The 27,995-nt window shown below is 49.7% G+C and overlaps 1 protein-coding gene across 3 annotated transcripts; it reads left to right on the top strand.

The window, feature by feature from the left end:
- The first annotated feature begins 3 nt into the window (after positions 1-3).
- Positions 4-22,115, top strand: brd3b (bromodomain containing 3b). 3 transcript variants are annotated; one of them, XM_072433420.1, is made up of 12 exons: positions 4-164; positions 3,470-3,563; positions 3,806-4,057; positions 4,752-4,889; positions 6,324-6,468; positions 9,190-9,341; positions 9,938-10,315; positions 10,876-11,004; positions 11,920-12,156; positions 21,157-21,380; positions 21,464-21,756; positions 21,880-22,115. In XM_072433420.1, exons 3-12 carry the CDS (start codon positions 3,854-3,856, stop codon positions 22,002-22,004), a joined length of 2,025 nt encoding a protein of 674 aa, XP_072289521.1. In that variant the 5' UTR covers positions 4-164; positions 3,470-3,563; positions 3,806-3,853; the 3' UTR covers positions 22,005-22,115. The 3 variants fall into 3 exon arrangements, with proteins under 3 accessions (XP_072289521.1, XP_072289523.1, XP_072289522.1); XM_072433422.1 differs by having other exon boundaries at positions 9,941-10,315; positions 11,920-12,102; positions 21,880-22,113; XM_072433421.1 differs by having other exon boundaries at positions 11,920-12,102; positions 21,880-22,112.
- Positions 22,116-27,995: the final 5,880 nt, after the last annotated feature.

The following is a 27,995-nucleotide window of genomic DNA, read 5'->3' as shown; positions in this document are numbered from 1 at the left end:
GGGCAGACAGCTGATAGCTCCTTATGCTACTCGGATGCTATACGGCTAAATACAAAAGCCACGGAACACGGCGCGCGGACCAACGGGACCAGCGCAGCGCCTCCACGCGAAGCAGAGCCGTGTTTTTGTGCCTTTGGGGACGTGTTTGCACGGATAACGCCACGGTGAGAGCGGAGAGACGTGCGGATCGCGGCGCTGTTTTTGCGGGGTGGAAGCTCGACTCGGCGCCTTTAGACAAAGCTCGGGCTAATGGCTAAAAGCTAACGAGCTAACGGCTAAACACACGCAAAGACGCTTTTACTCGCTCGAAGCGACGCGCCGGCCGCTCGTTTGCACTCTTTCTGCCTTGCATCGCGTCGTGGATCGTATAATACGCCGTTATGACGCTATACTGCGCGTGCGGCGGCGGGAATGGGTGATTTTCACCGCACCCTCGGTCCTGGAAACAGCCCCGTCTTCGCTCTGTAGCGGTAGCTTTAGCCGCGGAGCTAACGATGCTAACTGTGTTCTGCCCGCCATCTTTTTAAAGCGTGAAAAACGAGCCGTGCGTTCGACCGCGGCGAACCGGGCCGAGCCGTGCTGCCCCGTGCTCGGCCCGAGGGCTCCCCGCGGCCGCGCCACCGACCCGCCCGAGCCCCCGTGTGCCGGGAAATGCGTGCGTTTGACCGGGTTTGTGGTTAGTGGAGAGGCGGGCAGCTGCTGGCGCTAGCCGCGCTCAGACGCCCGGGCTGCAGCGGCTCCGCGCGACACTTCTGACGCTTTCACTGAGTTTATGTGGTGAAATATGACGTGAATGTGGCGCGCGTGGAGCCCGGTGTTCTGACCCTGTGCCGTGGTCGTCTGCACGTTTTACGAGTCAGGTCTGGTGCAGGGGGGCGCGTGTTAAAGCCCTGATCAGGTCATCAAAGTGAGAGATTTGCGCCCAAACATCGCACGTGTGTTTGGCTCATGAACTTGACGTGATGGTCAGTGTGACGTGATGGCCAGTGTGACGTGATGGTCAGTGTGACGTGATGGTCAGTGTGACGTGATGGCCAGTGTGACGTGATGGTCAGTGTGACGTGATGGTCAGTGTGACGTGATGGCCAGTGTGACGTGATGGCCAGTGTGACGTGATGGCCAGTGTGACGTGATGGCCAGTGTGACGTGATGGCCAGTGTGACGTGATGGCCAGTGTGACGTGATGGTCAGTGTGAGGCTCCGGAAATGTGAAGTTTGTGCTTGTTTTGGTCCCGTCTGGACTGATGATTATATGATAAGAATCATTGTTTTCTTGATAGAATTATTGTCTGGGACGTTCCTTTGTGGTTAGGCCATAAAGTGGAATAAACGTGATTAATCAACTAATAAAGTAACAAGTCATATTTTAATAATAGAATATAGATCCTCTAAATCACGTATATTTTATCATAAACTCGGAGGCTTTAAGGAATAAACTATGTTGTTTATTAATGCACTTTTTGTAAATATTCTTTATCTTGAAGCTTTTATGTGGTCAACATGTATATGTCGTGTCTGTAAATATAACGTTAAACCCCGAGGACGCGCTGATGTCGTCTGTTTACGCTAAAAAAAACACCAAATATTCACGTTTGCTGCGTCTGGATCATAAAGCCTCTTCACAGGACTCTGCTGTCATCTCACTCATCAAATATCACCCATCAATCATTTCAATTTGTGAGATTTAGTGGCGAGGCAAACAGAACTGTAGAGACAATACTTTAACCCTTAAAACGCACCGACGAGTGTTTGCACGAGTCGTTAAGATGCAAACGTGCTCCAGCTCCTGTTTGTTTTTGCGTTTCTGCAGCGAAATGGAGCAAAGGATCATGGTCTATGTAGTTCCCTGTGTTCTTTTAGCAGAATCACAAGTGTAAACGGTTATAATGCCACCGACTGTTTGTGAAAATGAGCTGTTCTTTTCCGAGTGACGGCGTTTTGACGTTGGTCCTGATCCGTGTGGTTCAGTGTCACGATTATTGTCTCAAATCACCACATTATTCACACAAAACAAAAGGGAAATCCTTCATTTTGTTCCGTTCTTAATCATCGCTGTTGTAATCTGTGCGCCGCGTCAGGAAATCAAACTTTGTGAAGGCAAAAGGAAAGTTATTGCGGCTTAAACGGCCACATAAAAACACAGACTGAATTGAAATGACTTAATTTTGCTTCTTAAATCGTCACGATCATTAGTTTTAGTTCTTATAATTGTCGATTTTAACTGTACGATCTTGGCAGCCGTGTTGGAAGTGGAGGGAAACTTCTGCTTTTATTCCCTTTTTACCCTTAAATTCACACCAGTTTTGATGTTGTATATTAGTCTATTTTGTGTGTCGTACAATGAGACTTAAAACATTAACGAGCTTTGAAATGTGGCGACTGAAGGAGCAGCGAATGTGTCTGAATAAAGTGCGTTATCGGGTGAATCAGAAGTTCTTTGTCCTAAAAGCTTCTTCCGTGCGTTCGAGGCTTAAAGATTCCTGCCCGATTCCACACGGCAACAGTCCTACGTCGTTAAGGCAACGGCGTAATTACGATCTAAATGTTTTATCTCTGAACGGGGAAAAGCCCTGGCTAACGTCTTAAAATGGGGAAAGAATCATTTGCCTGAAGCTGGTGTTCAGTCCAGATTTGATCATATCGTGACGAAACGTCCTCAAATAGACAAACCTGGTGAAGAATAAACACATAAACTGATTAAAGGTACTTCATGTGTAGTTTGTGTTTTAGATTGAGCTGAAAGTACTGTTGCTGCCGGATATTCTCATTTATTATTTGTTTGGTTCTTATAATCTGTTACTTAAAACTGCAAACAATTTAAGTCATTAATCGCGACAAATCGACTAATTTAATGATACAATAATCGTTAGCTGGTCCGTGCGCAGGATCCGAAACAAGACGATGTGGAAAACGTGTAACTTGAGTTGGACGGTTTGTGTTGAAAAACGTGCTCCACCAGCTCCTCGAACGCCTCACTTCATCTGGTCAAACTGGTCAAAGTCGTTTGTGTTGTAAACGAATAATCGCTCAACAAATCAATTATGGAGCTGCAGCGATTGATCAGCTGATTGTGACTCGTTGTGTGGTCTCTGACTCTAAAATGCACGAAAACACCTTTATTATTGAAGCAGAATGTCAAATAATCAGATTTTCCTCATTGATAGTGATATTGATATGTTTACCTTATTTACTCCTTTTTAATTGGTAATAAATGTGTTTAAAAGTCTCTGTGTACAATTTTTAAATGATCGTTTGACTTCAACTGTTAAAATGACCGTTGGTTGCAGCCGTACTGGACACGTCTTCCGCTGACCTGAAGGAAAGCCACGGGATTTACAAATTTAGTCCGGGCACATCCATATCTTCTGTCAATCTCTCCTCAGCGACGGCTGTTTCGACCTCGGTTACATTTAGTTTTCACAGTTGACGCGCCTCTGATTCTGACCCGGCGTGTGCGCTTCTCTTGCAGGTCGTGCGATGGACAGTTGTTTTGGGAGAAACTTGGATCTGAACTGAACGAAAGCTCCTCAAACGAGTGTGTGGCTCTCGACGCTCCACAAGCGGTGAGTCATCTTCCAGGAGCCAGATCTGGACTTCTGTTTTCCCATCGCCTTTAGGAGGGAAATACGATGATCGGATTTGTATTCTAAACGTCCCTTTTCTCTCTCTTAACCCGGTTAACATTGTTCTTCATCATTTAGCATTTAGCACACATTTAGCACACATTTAGCATACATTTAGCACACATTTAGCATAAAAAAACTAGTTTAAAAAGTCAACCATCTGTGCATCTTCTTCTGGGCAGGTGGACACTGCAGTCCCAGGGTGCATTGCTGCGTGTCGACCCAGCATCATGTCGGACGCCCCGGAGACGGCGCCCCCGAGCCCCCCGGCCATCACCAACCCACCGCCCCCAGAGGTCACCAACCCCAGCAAGCCGGGCCGGAAGACCAACCAGCTCCAGTACATGCAGAACGTGGTGGTCAAGACGCTCTGGAAGCACCAGTTCGCCTGGCCTTTCTACCAGCCTGTGGACGCCATCAAGCTCTGCCTCGCTGTGAGTCAAGCACCCGCGACAAGTGTTCTCGGACGTGTGTAACGAGAGCCCAAATGTCCTCAGACCTGTATAACAAGAGCCCAAATGTCCTCAGACCTGTATAACGAGAGCCCAAATGTCCTCAGACCTGTATAACAAGAGCCCAAATGTCCTCGGACCTGTATAACAAGAGCCCAAATGTCCTCGGACCTGTATAACAAGAGCCCAAATGTCCTCAGACCTGTATAACAAGAGCCCAAATGTCCTCAGACCTGTATAACGAGAGCCCAAATGTCCTCAGACCTGTATAACAAGAGCCCAAATGTCCTCAGACCTGTATAACAAGAGCCCAAATGTCCTCAGACCTGTATAACAAGAGCCCAAATGTCCTCAAATGTGTTTAACAAGAGCCCAAATAAGATAAGATTACATTTATTTGTCCCGCAATGGGGAAATTCCAGACCCAAATGTAACAAGAGCCCAAATGTCCTAAGACGTTTGCAACAATGTCTCACAATAATATCATGGATGGTCAAAGCATATCGAATCACAAGCTCCTGTTTGCTCACAGAAGGAACTACATGTATCGTACTTATAGGAATTCAAGCCGCTATGAGCCCTGCGCTCGTTTCAAGGGTGTGTCTCATTTATGGATTTGACTCCCTCTCGTCTCGTCGGGCGTCTGTTCTGACTCGGTGCATGATTGTGTTTTTAGGATTACCACAAAGTGATCAAGAACCCGATGGACATGGGCACCATAAAGAAACGCCTGGAGAGCAACTATTACTGGAGCGCCAGTGAAGCCATGCAGGACTTCAACACCATGTTCACCAACTGCTACATCTACAACAAGGTGAAGCATCTGAGCTGTGTTTAACCCCATTTAAACTGCACATCCAGCCTTTCATCAGTCACAGGGATCACGGTATTTACATCAAACAAAGCACAGGCTTTTTTTTAATTTAAAGAACACGTTATTTCTCCTTTTAACCCTGTTCTGACCTGGTTTTTCATCAAAACTTAGCTGGAGTTGTGTTTAGCTTCATTCACACTCGTTAAGGTCCATTCACACTAGTTAGGGTCCATTCGCACTCGTTAGGGTTCAATCGCACTCGTTAGGGTTCAATCGCACTAGTTAGGGTTCATTCGCACTCGTTAGGGTTCATTCGCACTCGTTAGGGTTCATTCGCACTCGTTAGGGTTCTTTCGCACTCGTTAGGGTTCATTCGCACTCGTTAGGGTTCTTTCGCACTCGTTAGGGTTCATTCGCACTCGTTAGGGTTCATTCGCACTCGTTAGGGTTCATTCGCACTCGTTAGGGTTCATTCGCACTCGTTAGGGTTCATTCGCACTCGTTAGGGTTCATTCGCACTCGTTAGGGTTCATTCGCACTCGTTAGGGTTCATTCGCACTCGTTAGGGTTCATTCGTCCTCCGAGCATCAAAAACAATCTCCTCGATGTGTGATTCAATTCAATTCAATTTATTTTTGTAAGGCCCAAAATCACAACAGTTTCCTCCTGAGGGCGACAGTGAGAAATGAATCAACAGTGTCTGTGGTGGCGAGGGACGATGTCCCAGAGTCCTCTGTCCTTAGACTCTCCTTCTCGGCCAGGAAAAACTACAAAAAACCTCCTTGGGGAAAAAGTATAAACCTGGAGGAGTTCCAGTGAAGGAGAGATCTGACTCTCACAGACGCGAGGGAGACTGGAGCTGGAGCCACTCTTCAGGCAGATGAGGGACCGACAGTCGAGCTGGACCCACTCTTTATATTTCTGTTCTTAACTAGTCTGACCATAAGTCATTTCAAAGAGGAACGTTTTAAGCCTGGACTTAAATGAAGAGACTGTGTCAGCATATTTAACATGGGTCGGGAGCTGATTCCATAACACAGGAGCTTGGTAGCTAAACACTCTACCTCCTACAGTACTTTTAGAGACTCTTGGCACCACCAGAAGGCCGGCATTCTGAGAGTGAAGAGCTCTGATTGGATGAGATGGTTCTATAGCATCTTTGAGGTGGGAGGGGCCATGTCATTTATGGCTTTGTAAATCAGGAGGAGGATTTTAAATTTGATTCTAAACTGTGATGTCATATTCTATCTATGACATGACTCAAGTCTCCTCCTAAGTCCATAAAGACTCATTCTGAGCATTTCTGCCTCACGTTCACAACCTTACCTAAAACCTAACAGATTGAAAGAGCCACGCTCTTTCAATCTGTCACTGAAGCTTTACAAAAGGTTTGAAAAGTTGTGCAGTTGTTGATTTGTGTTGTTGTGTTTCCAGCCCACAGACGACATAGTGCTCATGGCTCAGGCCTTGGAGAAGATCTTTCTGCAGAAAGTGGCTCAGATGCCACAAGAAGAAGTGGCTCTGCTCCCTCCAGCTCCAAAAGGGAAGAAGCAGAGCAAGCAGCCGACCACGCCCACAGGTACAACACGCCTGAAACGCACGCCTGTTCAGACAGGTACAACACGCCTGAAACACACGCCTGTTCAGACAGGTACAACACGCCTGAAACACACGCCTGTTCAGACAGGTACAACACGCCTGAAACACACGCCTGTTCAGACAGGTACAACACGCCTGAAACACACGCCTGTTCAGACAGGTACAACACGCCTGAAACACACGCCTGTTCAGACAGGTACAACACGCCTGAAACACACGCCTGTTCAGACAGGTACAACACGCCTGAAACACACGCCTGTTCAGTTCAGACATGTACAACACGCCTGAAACACACGCCTGTTCAGACAGGTACAACACACCTGAAACACACGCCTGTTCAGACAGGTACAACACACCTGAAACACACGCCTGTTCAGACAGGTACAACACACCTGAAACACACGCCTGTTCAGTTCAGACATGTACAACACGCCTGAAACACACGCCTGTTCAGTTCAGACATGTACAACACGCCTGAAACACACGCCTGTTCAGTTCAGACATGTACAACACGCCTGAAACACACGCCTGTTCAGTTCAGACAGGTACAACACACCTGAAACACACGCCTGTTCAGACAGGTACAACACGCCTGAAACACACGCCTGTTCAGTTCAGACAGGTACAACACACCTGAAACACACGCCTGTTCAGACAGGTACAACACGCCTGAAACACACGCCTGTTCAGTTCAGACAGGTACAACACGCCTGAAACACACGCCTGTTCAGTTCAGACAGGTACAACACACCTGAAACACACGCCTGTTCAGTTCAGACATGTACAACACGCCTGAAACACACGCCTGTTCAGACAGGTACAACACGCCTGAAACACACGCCTGTTCAGTTCAGACATGTACAACACGCCTGAAACACACGCCTGTTCAGTTCAGACAGGTACAACACACCTGAAACACACGCCTGTTCAGTTCAGACAGGTACAACACGCCTGAAACACACGCCTGTTCAGTTCAGACAGGTACAACACACCTGAAACACACGCCTGTTCAGACAGGTACAACACACCTGAAACACACGCCTGTTCAGACAGGTACAACACGCCTGAAACACACGCCTGTTCAGTTCAGACATGTACAACACGCCTGAAACACACGCCTGTTCAGACAGGTACAACACACCTGAAACACACGCCTGTTCAGACAGGTACAACACACCTGAAACACACGCCTGTTCAGTTCAGACAGGTACAACACGCCTGAAACACACGCCTGTTCAGACAGGTACAACACGCCTGAAACACACGCCTGTTCAGACAGGTACAACACGCCTGAAACACACGCCTGTTCAGTTCAGACATGTACAACACGCCTGAAACACACGCCTGTTCAGACAGGTACAACACACCTGAAACACACGCCTGTTCAGACAGGTACAACACACCTGAAACACACGCCTGTTCAGACAGGTACAACACACCTGAAACACACGCCTGTTCAGTTCAGACATGTACAACACGCCTGAAACACACGCCTGTTCAGTTCAGACATGTACAACACGCCTGAAACACACGCCTGTTCAGTTCAGACATGTACAACACGCCTGAAACACACGCCTGTTCAGTTCAGACAGGTACAACACACCTGAAACACACGCCTGTTCAGACAGGTACAACACGCCTGAAACACACGCCTGTTCAGTTCAGACAGGTACAACACACCTGAAACACACGCCTGTTCAGACAGGTACAACACGCCTGAAACACACGCCTGTTCAGTTCAGACATGTACAACACGCCTGAAACACACGCCTGTTCAGTTCAGACAGGTACAACACACCTGAAACACACGCCTGTTCAGTTCAGACAGGTACAACACGCCTGAAACACACGCCTGTTCAGTTCAGACAGGTACAACACACCTGAAACACACGCCTGTTCAGACAGGTACAACACACCTGAAACACACGCCTGTTCAGACAGGTACAACACACCTGAAACACACGCCTGTTCAGACAGGTACAACATGCCTGAAACACACGGCTGTTCAGTTCAGACAGGTACAACACACCTGAAACACACGCCTGTTCAGTTCAGACATGTACAACACGCCTGAAACACACGCCTGTTCAGACAGGTACAACACACCTGAAACACACGCCTGTTCAGACAGGTACAACACACCTGAAACACACGCCTGTTCAGTTCAGACAGGTACAACACGCCTGAAACACACGCCTGTTCAGACAGGTACAACACGCCTGAAACACACGCCTGTTCAGTTCAGACAGGTACAACACGCCTGAAACACACGCCTGTTCAGTTCAGACAGGTACAACACGCCTGAAACACACGCCTGTTCAGTTCAGACATGTACAACACGCCTGAAACACACGCCTGTTCAGTTCAGACATGTACAACACGCCTGAAACACACGCCTGTTCAGTTCAGACATGTACAACACGCCTGAAACACGCGTGTTTAGTGGACCGCTCCGAGAGTTGGTCTAAAATCCATAACTCTACATTACACTATCATACCAGTGTTTTTATTCAAGGTTATCACACCGTCATCCTGGACTACTTCATTGTGTAGTTATTTATAGCGCTCATTTAGAGTCGTGTGTTGTCGCGTGTTGTCGCGTGTTGTCGCGTGTTGTCATGGTGTCGTCATGGTATCTGCTGTCGTAATACGCGTCAGACTTTGTTGTCGTGACTAACCTCTGAACTTTGTGTCCTCACAGTGAACCAGCAGCAGGCCGAGTCCTCCTCCCCCTCCCCCACTCAGACGCCCGTCATCTCAGCCACGCCCACAGCCCTACAGGCCACGCCCCCGGCCTCGGCCCCCCAGCCGCCACCAGCCACCATCATGCCCTCCGCCCAGCCCGTCGTCAAGGTAACACCACTACAAAACTGAAATCATGGCTACTTGAACTTATCCCTAAGGATTAGTTTTGTTTGCACTGAAAACCACACGTCGGGCGTTCCCTCCTCACGGTTTGTGTTAGCGCTCCATCTACTGGCTGCAGAGGGTATTACACTGGGGGAAACGAGCTAATGCTAATGTAAAGACACAGTTGTAATGAAGGTGATTTGAGCGCTTTTTGTGATTTAATAACGAATAAAGCTGAACAGGACTCCAGAAAGATGTTTAGCCAGTGACACACTTCCTGTTTTGTAGAAAATAAAACTATCATCAAATGCAGTGTCTTATTTTGACAGATGCTTTTACATTTGTACCGGAGCAAAACAGATTTACTGTAATAAATGACCAAAATCAGGCACCGAACTAAACATCGGCCTGTGCTGGTGTTTTAGGGCTGATTGTGCGAGGTTGTTTACGGGGGGTCTCTATGGTAACGATGTAATAAAGTGGTTAAATGGTGGAGACTCTTTGAAGGTTGACTGCAGGGGGCGCTGCTGCTCTTGGCTCAGCACAGGCTCTGTTTGTAGACCGTTCCCTTGTTTTACCCTCCGTCTCTCTCTCCTCAGCAGAAGAAGGGCGTGAAGAGGAAAGCGGACACGACCACGCCCACCACCTCCGCCATCTCATCCAGCCGCGCCGACTCGCCCTCGGGCCCCGAACCCAAAACCAAGCCGTCGCGCCGCCCCTCCGCCAAGTCCAGGGAGGAGCCGGGGGCGGCCGAGGCGGTGGGCGGGGCCCCGGCGCCAGGGGCCGGGGCCAAACGGGTCGGCGCCGGGAAGCTGGGTGAGCAGATGAAACACTGCGACGCCATTTTGAAAGAGATGCTGTCGAAGAAGCACGCGGCGTACGCCTGGCCCTTCTACAAGCCGGTGGACGCCGAGGCGCTGGAGCTGCACGACTATCACGACATCATCAAGCACCCCATGGACCTCAGCACCGTCCGGGTGAGGTCATAGGTCATAGGAACACACCAACGTTTGACCTCATTCAGCTTCTCTCTTAAAGTCCTTTCTCTGACACAATCACGTCTTTTGGAGTTTCTGAGGCTGTTGAACCTTGAACCATAAAACCAGGTCAACAAATCTGACCTCTGACACTGAGAGTTCTACTGAGGATTCTGACCTGAACCACTGAAAGTTTAAAATACAGATTCTACAACGTTGCGTCGTCACATGAACACACGCTGCTGTTCTGGTTATGAAAGATCCACAATTATCGAATTAAATGTAGTTACACTTTTGTCCACCAGGGGAACCACAACCACTATATTTAAGTCTTAACTACACCTGAAATATTCGTATCTAAAACAAAAGTAAAGGGCATTGTTCATCTCCCTGTGGTAATTCCGCCTGCTGCCACTAGATGGAGCGCTAGCGCAAAGGAATCGTACCGAGAACAACACGACTCACACAGTTTACGACGCCAAAGGAGAAAATAATGCAGAATGTGTGAACTTTAAAGCTCCTTCTTCAACTTGAGTCTTTCTTTTATTTTGTTCAAACAGAAAAAGATGGACAAAAGCGAGTACACCGACCCGCAGAGTTTCGCCACAGACGTGAGGTTAATGTTTTCCAACTGCTACAAGTACAACCCTCCAGATCACGAGGTGGTGGCCATGGCCCGCAAGCTACAGGTGAGTCTCACAATTAGCAACGCGAAGCTAGCAAAGCACGTTAGCAACAGCCGTTTCCTGTTGGGCGCACGGCACTCGCTTTGTCAAGAGCCACAATCTTATATTTCCAGCTCATAATGCGTCTGACGTTAGCATTAGCATTAGCATGACATAAAGATTTGTTCAAACGTGGCGTAGAGGCTTTGAGAGAAGTCAAAGAAATGAGGCAAAACTCTTCCTGTGCACCCTCGATTTAGCCACGCCTCTAGCCACGCTCCTCACACACACTAGCTTTTGCCATGCCCCTCCCATGACCCTCCTGACTCCCCCGACCCTCCTGACTCCCCCGACCCTCACCCGACGCTCCTGACTCCCCCGACGCTCCTGACTCCCCCGACGCTCCTGACTCCCCCGACGCTCCTGACTCCCCCGACGCTCCTGACTCCCCCGACGCTCCTGACTCCCCCGACGCTCCTGACTCCCCCGACGCTCCTGACTCCCCCGACGCTCCTGACTCCCCCGACGCTCCTGACTCCCCCGACGCTCCTGACTCCCCCGACGCTCCTGACTCCCCCGACGCTCCTGACTCCCCCGACGCTCCTGACTCCCCCGACGCTCCTGACTCCCCCGACCCTCCCGACCCTCCTGACTCCCCCGACCGACCCTCCTCGACTCCCCCGACCGACCCCCCCCGACTCCCTTGACCCTCCCCGACTCCCTTGACCCCCCCCCCCGACTCCCTTGACCCCCCCCCGACTCCCTTGACTCCCTCGACCCTCCCGACTCCCTCGACCCTCCCGACTCCCTCGACCCTCCCGACTCCCCTCGACCCTCCCGACTCCCCTCGACCCTCCCGACTCCCCTCGACCCTCCCGACTCCCCTTGACCCTCCTGACCCCCCTTGACCCTCCTGACCCTCCCGTGTCTCTGTTCCAGGACGTGTTTGAGATGCGTTTTGCTAAGATCCCTGACGAGGGCCTGGAGGCGTCTGTGCCCTCCACGACTCCTGTGGTCAGTAAATCCACCGCCTCCTCCGACAGCAGCAACAACTCCTCCTCCGACGAATCCTCCGACTCCGAGGAGGAGCGAGCCACGCGATTGGCCGAGCTCCAGGAGCAGGTGGGTGAACCGGCCAATCGCAGAGGGCCCAATCACAGACCATCCAATCACAGGGTAGGACACAGTTTGAATGGGGCTTTAGCGGGAGTAGACGGGGTTAGACGTGTAGACGGGAACTCTGAGATTGGCCTGAACAGTTTTGAAAGGTCCTCTATTCTGCTGGCGTCACGCTGAGCCGCTAAAGGGGCTGTACCCGAGTCCGACCGCCTGTACCCGAGTCCGACCGCCTGTACCCGAGTCCGACCGCCTGTACCCGAGTCCGACCGCCTGTACCCGAGTCTGACCGCCTGAAAACATGAAGACGAGTTCATTTAAACGCTTATATACGCTAACGTAACCATGACGCGCTCTCACCGCTCGGTCAGGGCGTAACCGCTCTAAAACACATGCATGAAATGTTTGAAAGCTGCTGATGGAAGATGATCCGCCCCCGCACACTTTGGATCCGCCCACACACACTTTGGTTCCGCCCCCTCACGCTTTGGATCCGGCCCCCTCACGCTTTGGATCCGCCCCCTCACACTTTGGATCCGCCCACACACACTTTGGATCCGCCCACACACACTTTGGATCCGCCCCCTCACGCTTTGGATCCGGCCCCCTCACGCTTTGGATCCGCCCCCTCACGCTTTGGATCCGCCCCCTCACGCTTTGGATCCGCCCCCTCACACTTTGGCTCCGCCCCCTCACGCTTTAGATCCGGCCCCCCTCACGCTTTGGCTCTGCCCCCTCACGCTTTGGCTCTGCCCCCTCACGCTTTGGATCCGCCCCGCCCCCTCACACTTTGGATCCGCCCCCCCCCCTCACACTTTGGATCCGCCCCCTCACACTTTGGATCCGCCCCCTCACACTTTGGATCCGGCCCGCCCCCTCACACTTTGGATCCGGCCCGCCCCCTCACACTTTGGATCCGGCCCGCCCCCTCACACTTTGGATCCGGCCCGCCCCCTCACACTTTGGATCCGGCCCGCCCCCTCACACTTTGGATCCGGCCCGCCCCCTCACACTTTGGATCCGGCCCGCCCCCTCACACTTTGGATCCGGCCCGCCCCCTCACACTTTGGATCCGGCCCGCCCCCTCACACTTTGGATCCGGCCCGCCCCCTCACACTTTGGATCCGCTCCCCCTCTCTCACTTTGGATCCGGCCCCCTCACGCTTTGGATCCGCCCCCTCACGCTTTGGATCCGCCCCCTCACGCTTTGGATCCGCCCCCTCACACTTTGGCTCCGCCCCCTCACACTTTAGATCCGGCCCCCCTCACGCTTTGGCTCTGCCCCCTCACGCTTTGGCTCTGCCCCCTCACGCTTTGGATCCGGCCCGCCCCCTCACACTTTGGATCCGGCCCGCCCCCTCACACTTTGGATCCGGCCCGCCCCCTCACACTTTGGATCCGGCCCCTCACACTTTGGATCCGCCCCCTCACACTTTGGATCCGCCCCCTCACACTTTGGATCCGGCCCCTCACACTTTGGATCCGCCCCCTCACACTTTGGATCCGGCCCCTCACACTTTGGATCCGCCCCCTCACACTTTGGATCCGCCCCCTCACACTTTGGATCCGGCCCGCCCCCTCACACTTTGGATCCGGCCCGCCCCCTCACACTTTGGATCCGGCCCGCCCCCTCACACTTTGGATCCGGCCCGCCCCCTCACACTTTGGATCCGGCCCGCCCCCTCACACTTTGGATCCGGCCCGCCCCCTCACACTTTGGATCCGGCCCGCCCCCTCACACTTTGGATCCGGCCCGCCCCCTCACACTTTGGATCCGGCCCGCCCCCTCACACTTTGGATCCGGCCCGCCCCCTCACACTTTGGATCCGGCCCGCCCCCTCACACTTTGGATCCGCTCCCCCTCTCTCACTTTGGATCCGGCCCCCTCACGCTTTGGATCCGCCCCCTCACGCTTTGGATCCGCCCCCTCACGCTTTGGATCCGCCCCCTCACACTTTGGCTCCGCCCCCTCACACTTTAGATCCGGCCCCCCTCACGCTTTGGCTCTGCCCCCTCACGCTTTGGCTCTGCCCCCTCACGCTTTGGATCCGGCCCGCCCCCTCACACTTTGGATCCGGCCCGCCCCCTCACACTTTGGATCCGGCCCGCCCCCTCACACTTTGGATCCGCTCCCCCTCTCTCACTTTGGATCTGCCCCCTCACACTTTGGATCTGCTCCGCCCCCCCACACTTTGGATCCGCTCCGCCCCCTCTCACTTTGGATCCGCCCCCTCACACTTTGGATCCGCTCCGCCCCCTCTCACCTTGGATCCGCCCCTTCACACTTTGGATCCGCCCCCTCTCACCTTGGATCCGCCCCTTCACACTTTGGATTGTAAATGCTGGCGAATCTTTAACCCTAAAAAAAAAAAAAAAGTTTGAATTGTTTTTATTGTAAATATCAGCTGCTGAATTTTACAGCGTTTTTCAGTTTCAAAATTCAAAATAATCTAGGTTTTTAAATATTCAATGCTTAGAGTTTCAAGTTTAAATTCACCCTCAACCCTTAAATACAAATACATTTTTTTTAGATAAATTTACCTGTATTTATTCAATTCAAAATCTGAATAAACATCATTTTACGAAACCCATAAGTTTAGCTTAAAATGTATAAACTTTGTCATTAAAGTTATTAAGACATTTATTTGAATTGTACGAGTTTTTGGACTGAAAACGACCTTGTTACAAACATGGGAATCCACAGAATCCTCGATCGAGTTTGGTCTAATTTCAGACTAAATTAAACTGGAGTAAGAAGAGTTTTAACATTTATAACACAAACTGCAGCGTTTTTATATCAAAATGTCACTTTATCCGTAAGTTCTCTTCATCTCGTCACCATATTTCAACTTTTATTTGGTCTAAAATGTATTTAAAAAGTAAAATATATACACTTAAGACTAAAATGACCACGATCTTTAGAAGCTTTTCTTTTAATTCAACTTGTTTTGACTTTGTTTGGCTGGATTGAGTGTTTTCGTGTCATCGCGATGTGCCCTGGCTCCGAGCCCCCCCGGCCCCCCTGCGCCCCCCCGGCCGGCGCCGTACCGCGTTTACACAAAGGAGGAACTCATGAAACTGCGGAGAACAGTCGTCTTACCCGGAGATCGTCACGTTATCCCGGCGGACATCCTAAGATTTTTATAAGAGATCTTCTACTGAGAGCGTTTTTCAAACTTCCTATAAGTTATTTGTTCTTTTCTTCTGTATCTATCTCTGTATCTACCTGCGTTGCATCAATGGAATTTCTCCATGTGGGACAATAAAGGATTATCTTATCTTATCTTATCTATATCCAGTTCAGAGGCCATGTCGCTGCTAACACTAACTAGCATGCTAACAGCGCTCGCACTTCCTGGTTGGCGTCCAATAGAAACGCAGGCTGCGTTAGTTTGACTTGATCACATGATAAACACCAGGTACAGCCCCTTTAAACCAGGCTATCCCAGAACTGTTTCGTGTTTTTAAAGCCCATTCACCCTCATCATTTCAGTGCGTCAGTTGAATTCATGAATGTATTTTCCAACTCTGGAGCCCCTGACTGTAGGCATGGGACGATACTTACCTCACGTCCGGCTCATCGCGGCCGAAATGACCACGATTGACCGCAATCATGTGACCGTTGTTCACATTCTGACCTGCATTGTAACATCGAGGAATCGCAGGTCTCACATGAAACACACTATTGTGGATTTGTACTTTGACAATCGTCGGCTTTTTCCTGCACAATCCGGCGGGAAAACGATTCTCTTAGACGGCGATTGTCCAGCCTTTTTGTAGCGACTTCAGAGTTTATTGTCCCATCCCTAAAGCCCCAGGGGGGAGTGACCAAACGTGGATTAAAAAGCCGACCATGAGCATAATATTGGACCTTTTGAAAACCTTGAAAAACAAATGGTTAAATACAATGTTTAGTTTTCCATGTGAATGCTGTGTTAACGTTTTTTCTCCATGTGTTAACCTGGTGCCAGATCCATCCAGAAGAGACACTCCAGCTGCGTGTGCGTGCGTGTGTCTGTGTGCGCGCGTGTGTCTGTGTGCGCGCGTGTGTCTGTGTGCGCGCGTGTGTCTGTGTGCGCGCGTGCGTGTGCGTGCGTGTGGTGGTCAGAGGTGTCGCTCTGTCCCAGGGCGGCTATGGCGTCTGACCACCACAAGGCAGATCTAATAAAGCCTTTAAAAGTTCCTAAACTAGATGTGAATTCCAGAAAGGAGCTAGAGTTTGAGTGGAACTTGTGATTTCTCTGGACAAACTGGGATTAACCTGTTACCACCCACCTATTTTCGCCCTGTGCACAATGGTTGGACCCAAATGGCATTGCTTATTAAAAGAGGATCTTACAGCCCACATGCAAGTGTGATGCATCATTAGAAAGCTTAGGCCTTCTAGTTTCTGCAGATGTGCACATGTACATGTACACACACTGTCAGGGCTTCAGAACTTACACTACAGAGGCCCAAACATAAACAAAACATCCTTTTTTAGTCTCACCTGAATATTGTCAATTTGTAATGGTCCTGAGCGTGACATACTTCATTGTGTGTTTATGCTGTTCACTGTACATGATGTTTATCTTGTTGAAAACAACTGTGTAAAGTTTCAGATCTCTAGGAACAGGCATTTTGGTGCTGTTGACCTTTTTGTATCAAAAAGTATATTCGGAACAAGTGATCCAAATATGTGCCAACTGTGCCAAACTGTTTTATTACAATTTTAGCTCCTCTATGATCATAAAACATACATTTTGATGTTTTGTAGGCCACTAATACCTATTATATCTGCTAAAAACAATGAATGTGAAAATGTGTATTTATGAGTTTACCCATGAATTTCCCATATAAAGATGAAAAAAAAAAAAAAATTATAACTTTTATTTTACTTTTGTATTGATATAATAATACATATATCTAACAAAATACGCGTCCCAAAGGCTAATAAAATCAGAAAACGTGATGCGTAAAATCTAGTCGCAAAATGCAGAAAAATCTAGGCTCTGACAGCCTTACGCACGTGAACAGGGAGAATTCTGTGTAAATAAACCCTTTGTCCCGCCTACCAGGAGAAAGCTCTCCTCATTGGCTAGAATAATATGTCACTCAAAGCCTCCTGCGTGCTTGTTAGCAGAAGCTAAAGGCTAAAAACAAAGATGGACGCGCGCTTCGGAAGCGCCGAATTTTTTTCCTCCGGAGGCTGTAGCAAACAAACCGTGGATGGTCTCATTCTGTAGGTAACAGTCTAAGGAAGAGATCGATGTCAAACACTATCTTATAAGTCAAACAGGTAATTTGTTATGGACGGAGAAATGCGCCGGACAAGCGCATTCTCGTCCGGTGAGAAACGAAGAGAAGTTTGTTTACTTGACAATATCTCGAAATCAGATAACTTCAGGAAAAATACAAGTGGATATTGTTTTTCAATGATTCCTTACGGACAGACTGAGCACAAGGATGAACAGAATTAAAGCCGTTTCGTCCATCATAAACAGCAAACAGGACATGCGTTTGTAAAAGTTGAGACTTTCTCACAAACTATTGGCAATTGCTTCTTGGGGCATATTTTTCAATGTAAATCAATGACGTATTCGTTTTGTTGAGAAAATAAGCTTTAAGATGATGTATGGCTTGCTGGTATTGACCACGGAAATAAAAGTGATGATGTAAGAGAATATTTGAGATATAGAAAATGTTCGCCGGCGGACAGGTGGGTGGTAACAGGTTAACCTCAGAATGTCACAAAATACGACACATCCGAGCGTTTTAGTCAAAGTGAAGGTCTCAGACGCGACTTGAGAGTCACAGAGCTGCTTTAAACACATTTACCATTATTTTGAACGTGAATATCAAAGTTTTTTTTTTTTTTTTTCATTTTTCCCTGCAGAAGGAGGCCCTGCAGACAGGGGGCGCTCTGGGACAGTTCCTCTGATCATTGGTTAATCTGCTTCTGATATTGACCAATGACTGTCCAGCTCTGCGAGGAAACCACTCGTGTGCATTTGGGCTTTACAATATTTTATTGTTCTGGACAAACACTCACAGTAAAGTTGAGCACACAATAGTTTTTCATTTTGTAGAAAACAATTCAGTTGTTTCATCTGGACTATTGTTTTTTTTAAACGTTTGGACTTTCATCCAAGAGTCATTCTCAATCTGTGAATCAAGACGGGGAGCTCAGATATTTATCCTACTCTGGGAAGGCCCTGATGAGAAGGTGTTATTGGTTTCACCAGAAACTAAACCTCTTTAACCCTCTGCAGCCCTTTAACCTGTTCACTGCTGCCAGCGCAGGCGAAAACCCAACTTTAAGGAGTTCTATTGCATCATTGCTCTTTTTTTCCTCAATACCAGCTGGACATCATTTTAGGGTTGGGATGATTTTCTCAACTAAACATTTTACATTGAATAATAAGCAATTACCAATAGTTTGTGATAAAGTCTCAACTTTTCATAACACATTTCTTGCCTGTTTTCCGGTTTATGACGGACTCAACGGAGTTCAGTCCGTAATAATCCACAGAAAAACAATATCCACTTGTATTTTTCCTGAAGTTTTCCCATTTGAAGAAATGGGAAATAGCCTTTTCTAAAGCTGGTCTGGAGCATTTCTGTCCATAACAAAAGGACAGATGTTGGTGTTTGGTCTGTGTTTTCTCACTTTCAGCTGCAGAATGAGACCATCATGCACCAGGTTTTATGTTCACGGCCCTCGGGGGAAAAACATGTCGCTTTTTTTAATGCACGCCTTGTCGTTTCCGCGTTCCTGTCGCGCTAAAACAGTGACGTCGAACATTTTGATTGACATATTATTCTAGCCAATGAGCCAAGCTTTTGAACGGTGGGTTTAGGAAACGGCCTAAGCGAGTGTCCACTCGGCTTATGCGCACAAGCAGAAGAGCCAGTGTTTTCTGTGCGCGCTGACAAGATTTTACACCATGTTTTCTGATCTTTTGTTAGATATATATCATTATACCAATAAAATTATATATATTTTTTTTCACCTCTTTATGGGAAATTCATGGTAAACTCATATTTACACATTTTCACATTCATTGTTTTTAGCAGTTATAATGGGTACTTCTGGTCTACAAAACATCAAGATGTAATTTTTATGATCATAAAGGAGGTAAAATTGTATGAAGACAGTTTGGCACATATTTGTATCACTTGTTCCGAATATACTTTTTGATACGAAAAGGTCAAAGCACCAAAATGCTCCTGTTCCTAGAGATGTGAAACGTGACACAGTTGTCATGACAACAGCATGTACAGTGAACAGCATAAGCACACAATGAAGTATGTCCTGCTTAGGACCTGCAACAAATGGACAATATTCAGGCGAGACTAAAAAGGATGTATTTAGTATGTTTGTGCTTCTGTAGTGTGAGTTCTGCACATCTGCAGAAACTAGAAGGCCTAAGCTTTCCCATGATGCATCACACTCACATGTGGAACGTAAAATCCTCTAATCAAGCAACGACATCTGGGTCTGACCCGTGTGCACAGGTCAAATAGGCGGATGGAGGTTAATGGGCCCTCAGCCTCCTATTTTCCCTGTCACTCTCTCTCCTCCTGTGTAACTGATGACATCAGAATGCTCTGGGCTTCGACCTCGTGGGATTCAAATTTCCATTATAAACAACAGGAAGGTTGAATCGTTCATATTTAATGTTTCTTTTTGAACAGTTTGTCTCTTTAAGTCTTTCTCCATCTTTTGTCCTGCTCAGAATCTTCTGTCTTTGATCCAGTGTTTTGTGTCTTTAAGATGAAGCTGCACGACGCTCTGTGGTCCTGAACTCCAGTGTCTGACGTGTGAGAGAGCCTCTGCTAAAATTGATTGACGGCACCGAGACATAAGGGATAGAACCACATGAAATCCCTGTTTATTTCACACCAGGAAACACTTTAAGATCCAAACTGGTTCATCCTAAGGACAAAAGAGCCACATAGTGGGACTAAAGAGAGCCACATAGTGAGACTAAAGAGAGCCACAGCGTGAGACTAAAGAGAGCCACATAGTGAGACTAAAGAGCCACTGCAGCAGAGGCTCTCTCACACGTCAGACACTAGAGTTCAGGACCACAGAGCGTCGTGCAGCTTCATCTTAAAGACACAAAACACTGGATCAAAGACAGAAGATTCTGAGCAGGACAAAAGATGGAAGAGAAAGACTTAAAGAGACAAACTGTTCAAAAAGAAACATTAAATATGAACGATTCAACCTTCCTGTTGTTTATAACCGTGTGTTGAAACTCTGAAGAGGTCGACGCCCAGAGCATTCTGATGTCATCAGTTCCACAGGAGGAGAGAGAGTGACAGGGACAATAGGAGGCTGATGGCCCATTAAAGGACTGATGGTAACAAAGAGGGTTAGTTTCTGGTGAAACCAATAACACCCTGTATCAGGAGGTCCAGTGGGCGGGGCCCACTCCGAGCAGGATAAATATCTGAGCTCTTGGTCTTGATTTTATTCACACGTTCTTTACCACTAATTATACCTTTTGTGAAGCTCAGATCCAACTCTTTTGGATTTGTTTTGTTTTGTTCCATTACTCGTGACAGGAAGTGACATTTCTACTCTGGAAATTCAAAATTGTCTGTTAAATTTGGACCTGTCAGTTAAATGTTGAAAAATATTAATGGCCTCCTTAATTTCTGGAATTCTGAACATTATTTCTTTGAGGCTGTTTGAGTGACGTGTGTGTGAGTGAAAATGCAAACATGACGACGTTAACCTGCAGCTGTAGCTCTGTCCTGTCCCACTCTGTCCCGTCCTGTCCCTCTGTGTCCCGTCCCACTCTGTCCCGTCCCTCTGTGTCCCACCGTGTCCTGTCCCACTGTGTTCCTCTCTGTCCCGTCCCACCGTGTCCATTCCCTCTGTCGTCTCCCACCGTGTCACGTCCCACCGTGTCCTGTCCCACTCTGTCCCGTCCTGTCCCACTCTGTCCTGTCCTACTGTGTCCTCTGTGGTGTCCTTTGTCCTCTCTGGTGTCCTCTGTTATGTCCTTTGTCCTCTGTTTTGTCCTCTGCGGCGTCCTCGGGTTGGACTAAGGGCCGCTCTTCTTTCAGCTGAAGGCAGTGCACGAGCAGCTGGCCGTGCTCTCGCAGGCGCCCGTCTCCAAACCAAAGAAGAAGAAAGAGAAGAAGGACAAGGAGAAGAAGGACAAGGGGAACAAGGCCAACAAACTGGAGGAGGAGAAGAAGAAGCCCGCCGCCGCCGCCGCTCAGCCAAAACCGGCCAATCAGAAGAAAGCTCCAGCCAGGAAGGCCAACAGCACAGTCACCGCCACGAGGTCTTTGACTCTTTCCACACGTTCCACCTCGTTCACGTTGTGTTAGTCCAACTAAATCTGACCCGTTCGGTTCCTTTCCTCAGACAACCAAAAAAGGGCGGTAAATCTGGCGGCTCGGCGAACGGAGAGGAAGGGGAGGAGTCCTCTCTGCCCATGACGTACGACGAGAAGCGGCAGCTGAGCCTGGACATCAACCGCTTGCCGGGCGAGAAGCTGGGCCGCGTGGTGCACATCATCCAATCCCGAGAGCCGTCGCTGCGAGACTCCAACCCCGACGAGATCGAGATCGACTTTGAGACGCTCAAACCCTCCACGCTGCGAGAGCTGGAGAGATACGTCAAGTCCTGTCTGCAGAAGAAGCAGAGGAAGCTCATGCGTGAGTACTGAGCGCTAGGCTAGGCTAGGCTAACACTAAACACACTCATCGATCATCTAACTCTAGTGTTTGGCTGACCTCCGCCAGCTCATGCTAACCTTGTTTTCTTTTGTGTCGTTGCAGAGAAAGCGGCCGGGGGCGCGGCCTCGGGCGCAGGGGGCGGGGCCAGTAGATTGAGTGGCAGCTCATCGTCTTCCTCCGACGACAGCTCATCCACGGGAAGCTCCTCCTCCTCCGACACAGACTGAACAGACTCTGTACATACGCCCCGTTTTTAGAGTAGTGTTCTCTCCCGCCTCGGGCCCGGACCCCCGAACGCACCACATTCCACTGCAAGCAGGCGCCCAAACCCCCAACGCCATGGAGCCCGACGGACGCCATGGAGCCCGACGGACGCCATGGAGCCCGACGGACGCCATGGAGCCCGACGGACGCCATGGAGCCCGACGGCCGCCATGGAGCCCGACGGACGCCATGGAGCCCGACGAGCCCGACGGACGCCATGGAGCCCGACGAGCCCGACGGACGCCATGGAGCCCGACGGACGCCATGGAGCCCGACGAGCCCGACGGACGCCATGGAGCCCGACGAGCCCGACGGACGCCATGGAGCCCGACGAGCCCGACGGACGCCATGGAGCCCGACGGAAGCCATGGAGCCCGACGGACGCCATGGAGCCCGAAGACGGACGCCATGGTGCCCGAAGACGGACGCCATGGTGCCCGAAGACGGACGCCATGGTGCCCGAAGACGGACGCCATGGTGCCCGACGGACGCCATGGTGCCCGAAGACGGACGCCATGGAGCCCGAAGACGGACGCCATGGAGCCCGAAGACGGACGCCATGGAGCCCGAAGACGGACGCCATGGAGCCCGAAGACGGACGCCATGGTGCCCGACGGACGCCATGGAGCCCGAAGACGGACGCCATGGAGCCCGAAGACGGACGCCATGGAGCCCGAAGACGGACGCCATGGAGCCCGAAGACGGACGCCATGGAGCCCGTGGAGCCCGAAGACGGACGCCATGGTGCCCGACGGACGGACGCCATGGTGCCCGACGGACGGACGCCATGGTGCCCGACGGACGCCATGGAGCCCGACGCCCCATGGAGCCCGACGGACGCCATGGAGCTCCATGATGGAAACGTGGGCAAAGCTGGATTATATCTGCCGAGTCATGGAATACATCAGAGCGTGCGAGTCCTACTCCAGGGCTGGGCCATTCACCAACTCTTTTCATTCTATATATTTTATTTTATATTTTGACCCTTATGCTTTATTTGACGGGACATTATCACAAGAAATGGGAGGAGACATCTGGCAAACCGAATTGTGTTTCACGCCCGACACGGCGACACCGGCGAGTCGCGAGGTTGTACTCTGACTCGAGGCCTCGTTTACACTGCAACAAGTTTCACTAATTCGCCGTTTCGAAATGTGTCTCGAGCCACTCCACGCTGAAAACGCTCAGAAAGGTCGTTTCTTTGGAGACGGGAGGCCGATCGGAGCGCCTATTGAGTTTGTCGCGGCGGATTGACGACACGACCCCGGTCTGAGCATCAATCCGCTCTCTGAAGCGAAACACGGAACATTGGAGCCTCATACGTATGTCTAGAAGAAGAAGGAGGTCAAGGCAAAGTGAGAGTGTGGGCGACTAAAGAAATTGATGGGCGACCAAGCGCTGCCCTGCCGTGTTAAAGGGCAAAAGCTCTCAAAACGATTCAGGATCCGTGTGACCTGACCATGAATCTGTTCGCACCATCGTTTACATCTAAATGCAGATCACGTGGCAACGAATGATGCCTTTTCCTGAGCGGTTGCCATGTAAACAAAGTCGTGTAAACGTAAAGTCAAAACGATGCGTATGTCGTGGCCATCTTTTCACGCCGAATATCCCGCTAACGCCGCGACTCATCGTGCAGCCGTGTCTCCCGAGTGGTTCCTTTTGTGCCTTTGCCTCATGTCTCTCCCCCTCCGTGTGTCGCCCAGCCCTGCAGCGCCACCTACGGGCGGTCGGGTTCAGGCCGCGCTCGCTCCAACGTTACGGGCTCTTTACGACAAACCCCACAAACGGAAAAAAAGAACGCTAAACGGACTAAAGGCGGACCACCACGCTTCGACCGACGCCCTCGACCCGACGCCTCGAGCGACCGACGCCTCAACTTGACGCCAAGACCGACCGACGCCTCGACCGATGCGCGCAGAGTTTTAAACCGCCGCGTTTTTAATCTCCAGACAATTTTTTAACCTAAAGCGAGATATTTGCCGGCGTTTAAAATGTGTTCCGACCGGGAACGTGCCCCGGAGCGTCGGGCGTCCGAGCCGTGGTGGTCCGCCTCCTCTCGCCGTGGTGGTCCGCCTCCTCTCGCCGTGGTGGTCCGCCTCCTCTCGCCGTGGTGGTCCGCCTCCTCTCGCCGTGGTGGTCCGCCTCCTCTCGCCGTGGTGGTCCGCCTCCTCTCGCCGGGGGTTCAGAGGGTTTTTTCCCCCCCTTTTTTTTTTTTCCAATCGTCTGTAAAAATCAAAATGAGAAAAAAATGTGTTTTTTCTTTTGTAAACTACACTACATGAGTTCTCTGCTGTGCCGTGTGTCCTCGTGCCGCTGTCTACATGTTCCACCCTCACATTTTATTCCAAACGCTCGACGGACGGGCCGCGGGGACGGGCGCGAGGTCAGGATGTCCAAACGAAACCAGCGTCTTTCCTCCGGCCCCGCCTTCGTTTTTTTTCAAATTCCTCCCGCTTAAATTCGTCCACGTTTCGATCGTACGAAGACGACTTTATTTTCTCAAACAAAAACGTTTTTCGAATTCGCCCGTGCCATGTTTCGGACGCGTTGGTGGCAAAAACTGGATGAATGTGGAGTTTTTTGATAAAAGTGAAAATTGTTTCCATTAAATGGCCTTTTTTTTTTTGGAAGAACTTTTTACTTTTCCCTTTAGATTTTTAAACAAATTTTTATCTTACTCCGTGTTTTTACGTTATTTATATCTCAGAGCTGTAAAAAATGGGCGTTTCCTTCAGTCACGTCTTTTTGAGAGAAACTCGCTTATTACAGCTTTAAGTTTTTATATTTTTTAAGATTTTTTTTTTTTTTTAAATCAAAAACCGTTTGGAAGTCGAGTCGGGCCTAATTTCTTCAGAATAAAGACATTTTTGTACTTTTTATTTCCGATTTATATTTATGCTTCAAGGCTTTCATTTTTTATTTGTTCTGAGCAGATTTTCCAGAAATTTACAGTTTGAGCCGCGTTTCGAGTCACTGTACAATTACACAAACTAAACTGTCAAAATGCAGCAGATATTTGGTCCTGGTTTATTCTTTTTAATTACTCGTTCTTTCCACAAGAAACAAAAGTACCAAGTTTTACAACATCAGATCATTATTTTACATTTGTTTTAACTGTAATATTCATCTAAAACGGCTTAATAATACAAACTATTGACTTCCTGTTAAAGCCCCGCTTCTTCGTACTGCAAGCCCCGCCTCTTCGCAGTGTCATTTCCACGTTTTTATTGTACATATATAAATATCTTTGACATTCTAGAACTCGCCATGTGTCGCTCAGTCTTAATCCTCCAGATAATCACAGTAAGTACAGGGACGTGGGCGGGGCTAGGGGGTAGGTGGAACTCCCATCTGTTTTTTTTCCCACCCGAATCATGCTTTAGCCGTTGCGCTACAGACAAACGCCCTTCATCTGTCATCTTGACGGTAAATTCTAGAAAATCCTGAAAGTTTGACCTGTAAAACGTACGAGTCGGGTCCGTCGTCGTCGTCGTGACGCTGGTTTCTTGTGGACGCGCGGTTTTAAAAAGTCTGTTTAATTCAGAGCGACGGGCGAACAGCGCGTCACGGTTTTTCCCTCTCTGTTTTTTATTTTATTTGTCTTTAGTTGAGGTCGATGCATAATAATAGTTAATAATAATGTTTTTTGTATTTTAATAAGAAAAACGAAAAAAGTGAGTTTATGTACTGCATGCACTGCGGCCGTTTGTTCTTTCCGATGTTTGAGCACTGTATAGTAGCTGTACGTAGAGACGGGAACGGGCTCCGAGCGACGCCGCGTCCACCAAAAACACAAACGCTCTCCAGAAAAAACGCACGTTCACGATTCGGTCCCAGAACCGAGCCGGGTCTACATTAGGGATGTCACGACGTCACTGCGTCGGAGAAACAAACGGGCGAACAAAACGAGTGCTTCTCAAACACACGACCGCGGCCTCGGTAACTGTCCGGATGAACTCTCTGCAACTGTCCGGATGAACTCTCGGCCTTGGTAACTGTCCGGAGGAACTCTCTGATCGGTTTCTACGGTGACATCCCTAGTTTAGACGCACGGAGACGACAGGACGATGGGAAATGGTTTTAAAAAGTGACCCGCGGGTGCACAAAGTGTGGACGTGGCCAGAGCTGCAAACTCTGACTAGATGTAAAATTACTGATGGATTATTTTCTGAGTTCCTTTGTTTTCATAAATAAACTCATAAACAAGAAGAAAAAAAAGTGCTGTCGTTACTTACCATTTCTGTCCAAGAAGAACGGTGGGAGGAGGAGTCTGCGATGGGGAGGGGGGGAGGAGTCTGTGATGGTGAGGGGGGAGGAGGAGTCTGCGATGGGGAGGGGGGAGGAGGAGTCTGCGATGGTGAGAGGGGGAGGAGGAGTCTGCGATGGTGAGGGGGGAGGAGGAGTCTGCGATGGTGAGGGGGGGAGGAGTCTGTGATGGTGAGGGGGGAGGAGGAGTCTGCGATGGTGAGAGGGGGGGAGGAGTCTGTGATGGTGAGGGGGGAGGAGGAGTCTGCGATGGTGAGGGGGGGAGGAGTCTGTGATGGTGAGGGGGGGAGGAGTCTGCGATGGTGAGGGGGGGAGGAGTCTGTGATGGTGAGGGGGGGAGGAGTCTGTGATGGTGAGGGGAGGAGGAGTCTGCGATGGTGAGAGGGGGAGGAGGAGTCTGCGATGGTGAGGGGGGGAGGAGTCTGTGATGGTGAGGGGGGAGGAGGAGTCTGCGATGGTGAGAGGGGGAGGAGGAGTCTGTGATGGTGAGAGGGGGAGGAGTCTTGTTCCTACCCTCACCTATGGTCATGAGCTTTAATGACCCAAAGGACAAGATCGAGGATACAAGTGGTCGAAATGAGTTTCCTCCTCCGGGTGGCTGGGCGCTCTCTTAGAGATAGGGGGAGGAGCTCAGTCACATGGGAGGAGCTCTGAGTTGAGCCGCTTCTCCTCCTGGGCTCCTCCCAGGGGAGGAGTTTTGGGCATGTCCCACCGGGAAGAGGCCCCAGGGGAGACCCAGGACACACTGGAGGGACTATGTCTCTCGGCTGGGAACAGCTCAGGATCCTCCTGGAGGAGCTGGTGGACGTGTCTGGGGAGAGGGAAGTCTGGACTGCTGCCCCCGCGACTCGGCCCCGGATTCATTTTGAAACAGAAAAACCCTCATGAAGTTTAAACTAAATAAAAATAAATTCAAACAGAAATGTTAAACTAAAAATCTGGTGAAACAAAGTCACGTGAAGAAAAACAAGAACAAGAATCACTTCATATTTATTTACTTTAATACTGCAGTGGAGCAAACACGAGGAGGTCAGAGGTTTGAGTCCCAGGGTGCTGCGCGATTGCTGCGCGGGTGCTGCACGGGTCAAATGAGTTCACACTGTGTCGGGCGCTGGAGTTAGAGCTCAACAGTCTCATGTCTGAAGCATCATCAGAGCTGGTTATCAGGACTGAAGGAAGTCACTTTGAAAACACGGAGGAGCACCAGAGGAACATGTCGGTGTAATGCCTCATTCGTCCAGGAGGGGAAAAGAGTCAGTTGTTTCATCTGGACTGACTCAAGATATTTATCCTGCTCGGAGTAGGCCCCGCCCACTGGACCTCCTGATACAGGGTGTTATTGGTTTCACCAGAAACTAACCCTCTTTGTTACCATCAGTCCTTTAATGGGCCATCAGCCTCCTATTGTCCCTGTCACTCTCTCTCCTCCTGTGGAACTGATGACATGGCTCTTTAGTCTCACTATGTGGCTCTTTAGTCTCACTATGTGGCTCTTTAGTCTCACTATGTGGCTCTTTAGTCTCACTATGTGGCTCTTTAGTCTCACTATGTGGCTCTTTAGTCTCACTATGTGGCTCTTTAGTCTCACTATGTGGCTCTTTAGTCCCACTATGTGGCTCTTTAGTCTCACTATGTGGCTCTTTAGTCTCACTATGTGGCTCTTTAGTCCCACTATGTGGCTCTTT

Source organism: Eucyclogobius newberryi, unplaced genomic scaffold (genome assembly GCF_026437365.1).
Source record: "Eucyclogobius newberryi isolate DKJ021-1_F unplaced genomic scaffold, fEucNew1.0.hap1 SCAF_6, whole genome shotgun sequence".
NCBI classification, from domain to species: Eukaryota; Metazoa; Chordata; class Actinopteri; order Gobiiformes; family Gobiidae; genus Eucyclogobius; species Eucyclogobius newberryi.
Note: the sequence above shows the minus strand (reverse complement) of the source record. Positions and strands in the feature narration are given on the sequence as shown.

Excerpts from the sequence above, each read along its gene's own strand:
- brd3b (XM_072433420.1), top strand. The coding sequence starts at position 3,854 with ATGTCGGACGCCCCGGAGACGGCGCCCCCGAGCCCCCCGGCCATCACC. Across the intron at positions 9,342-9,937 it reads CCGCCCAGCCCGTCGTCAAG|CAGAAGAAGGGCGTGAAGAG; the intron begins GTAACACCACTA and ends CTCTCTCCTCAG. Across the intron at positions 12,157-21,156 it reads ACAGACCATCCAATCACAGG|CTGAAGGCAGTGCACGAGCA; the intron begins GTAGGACACAGT and ends CTCTTCTTTCAG.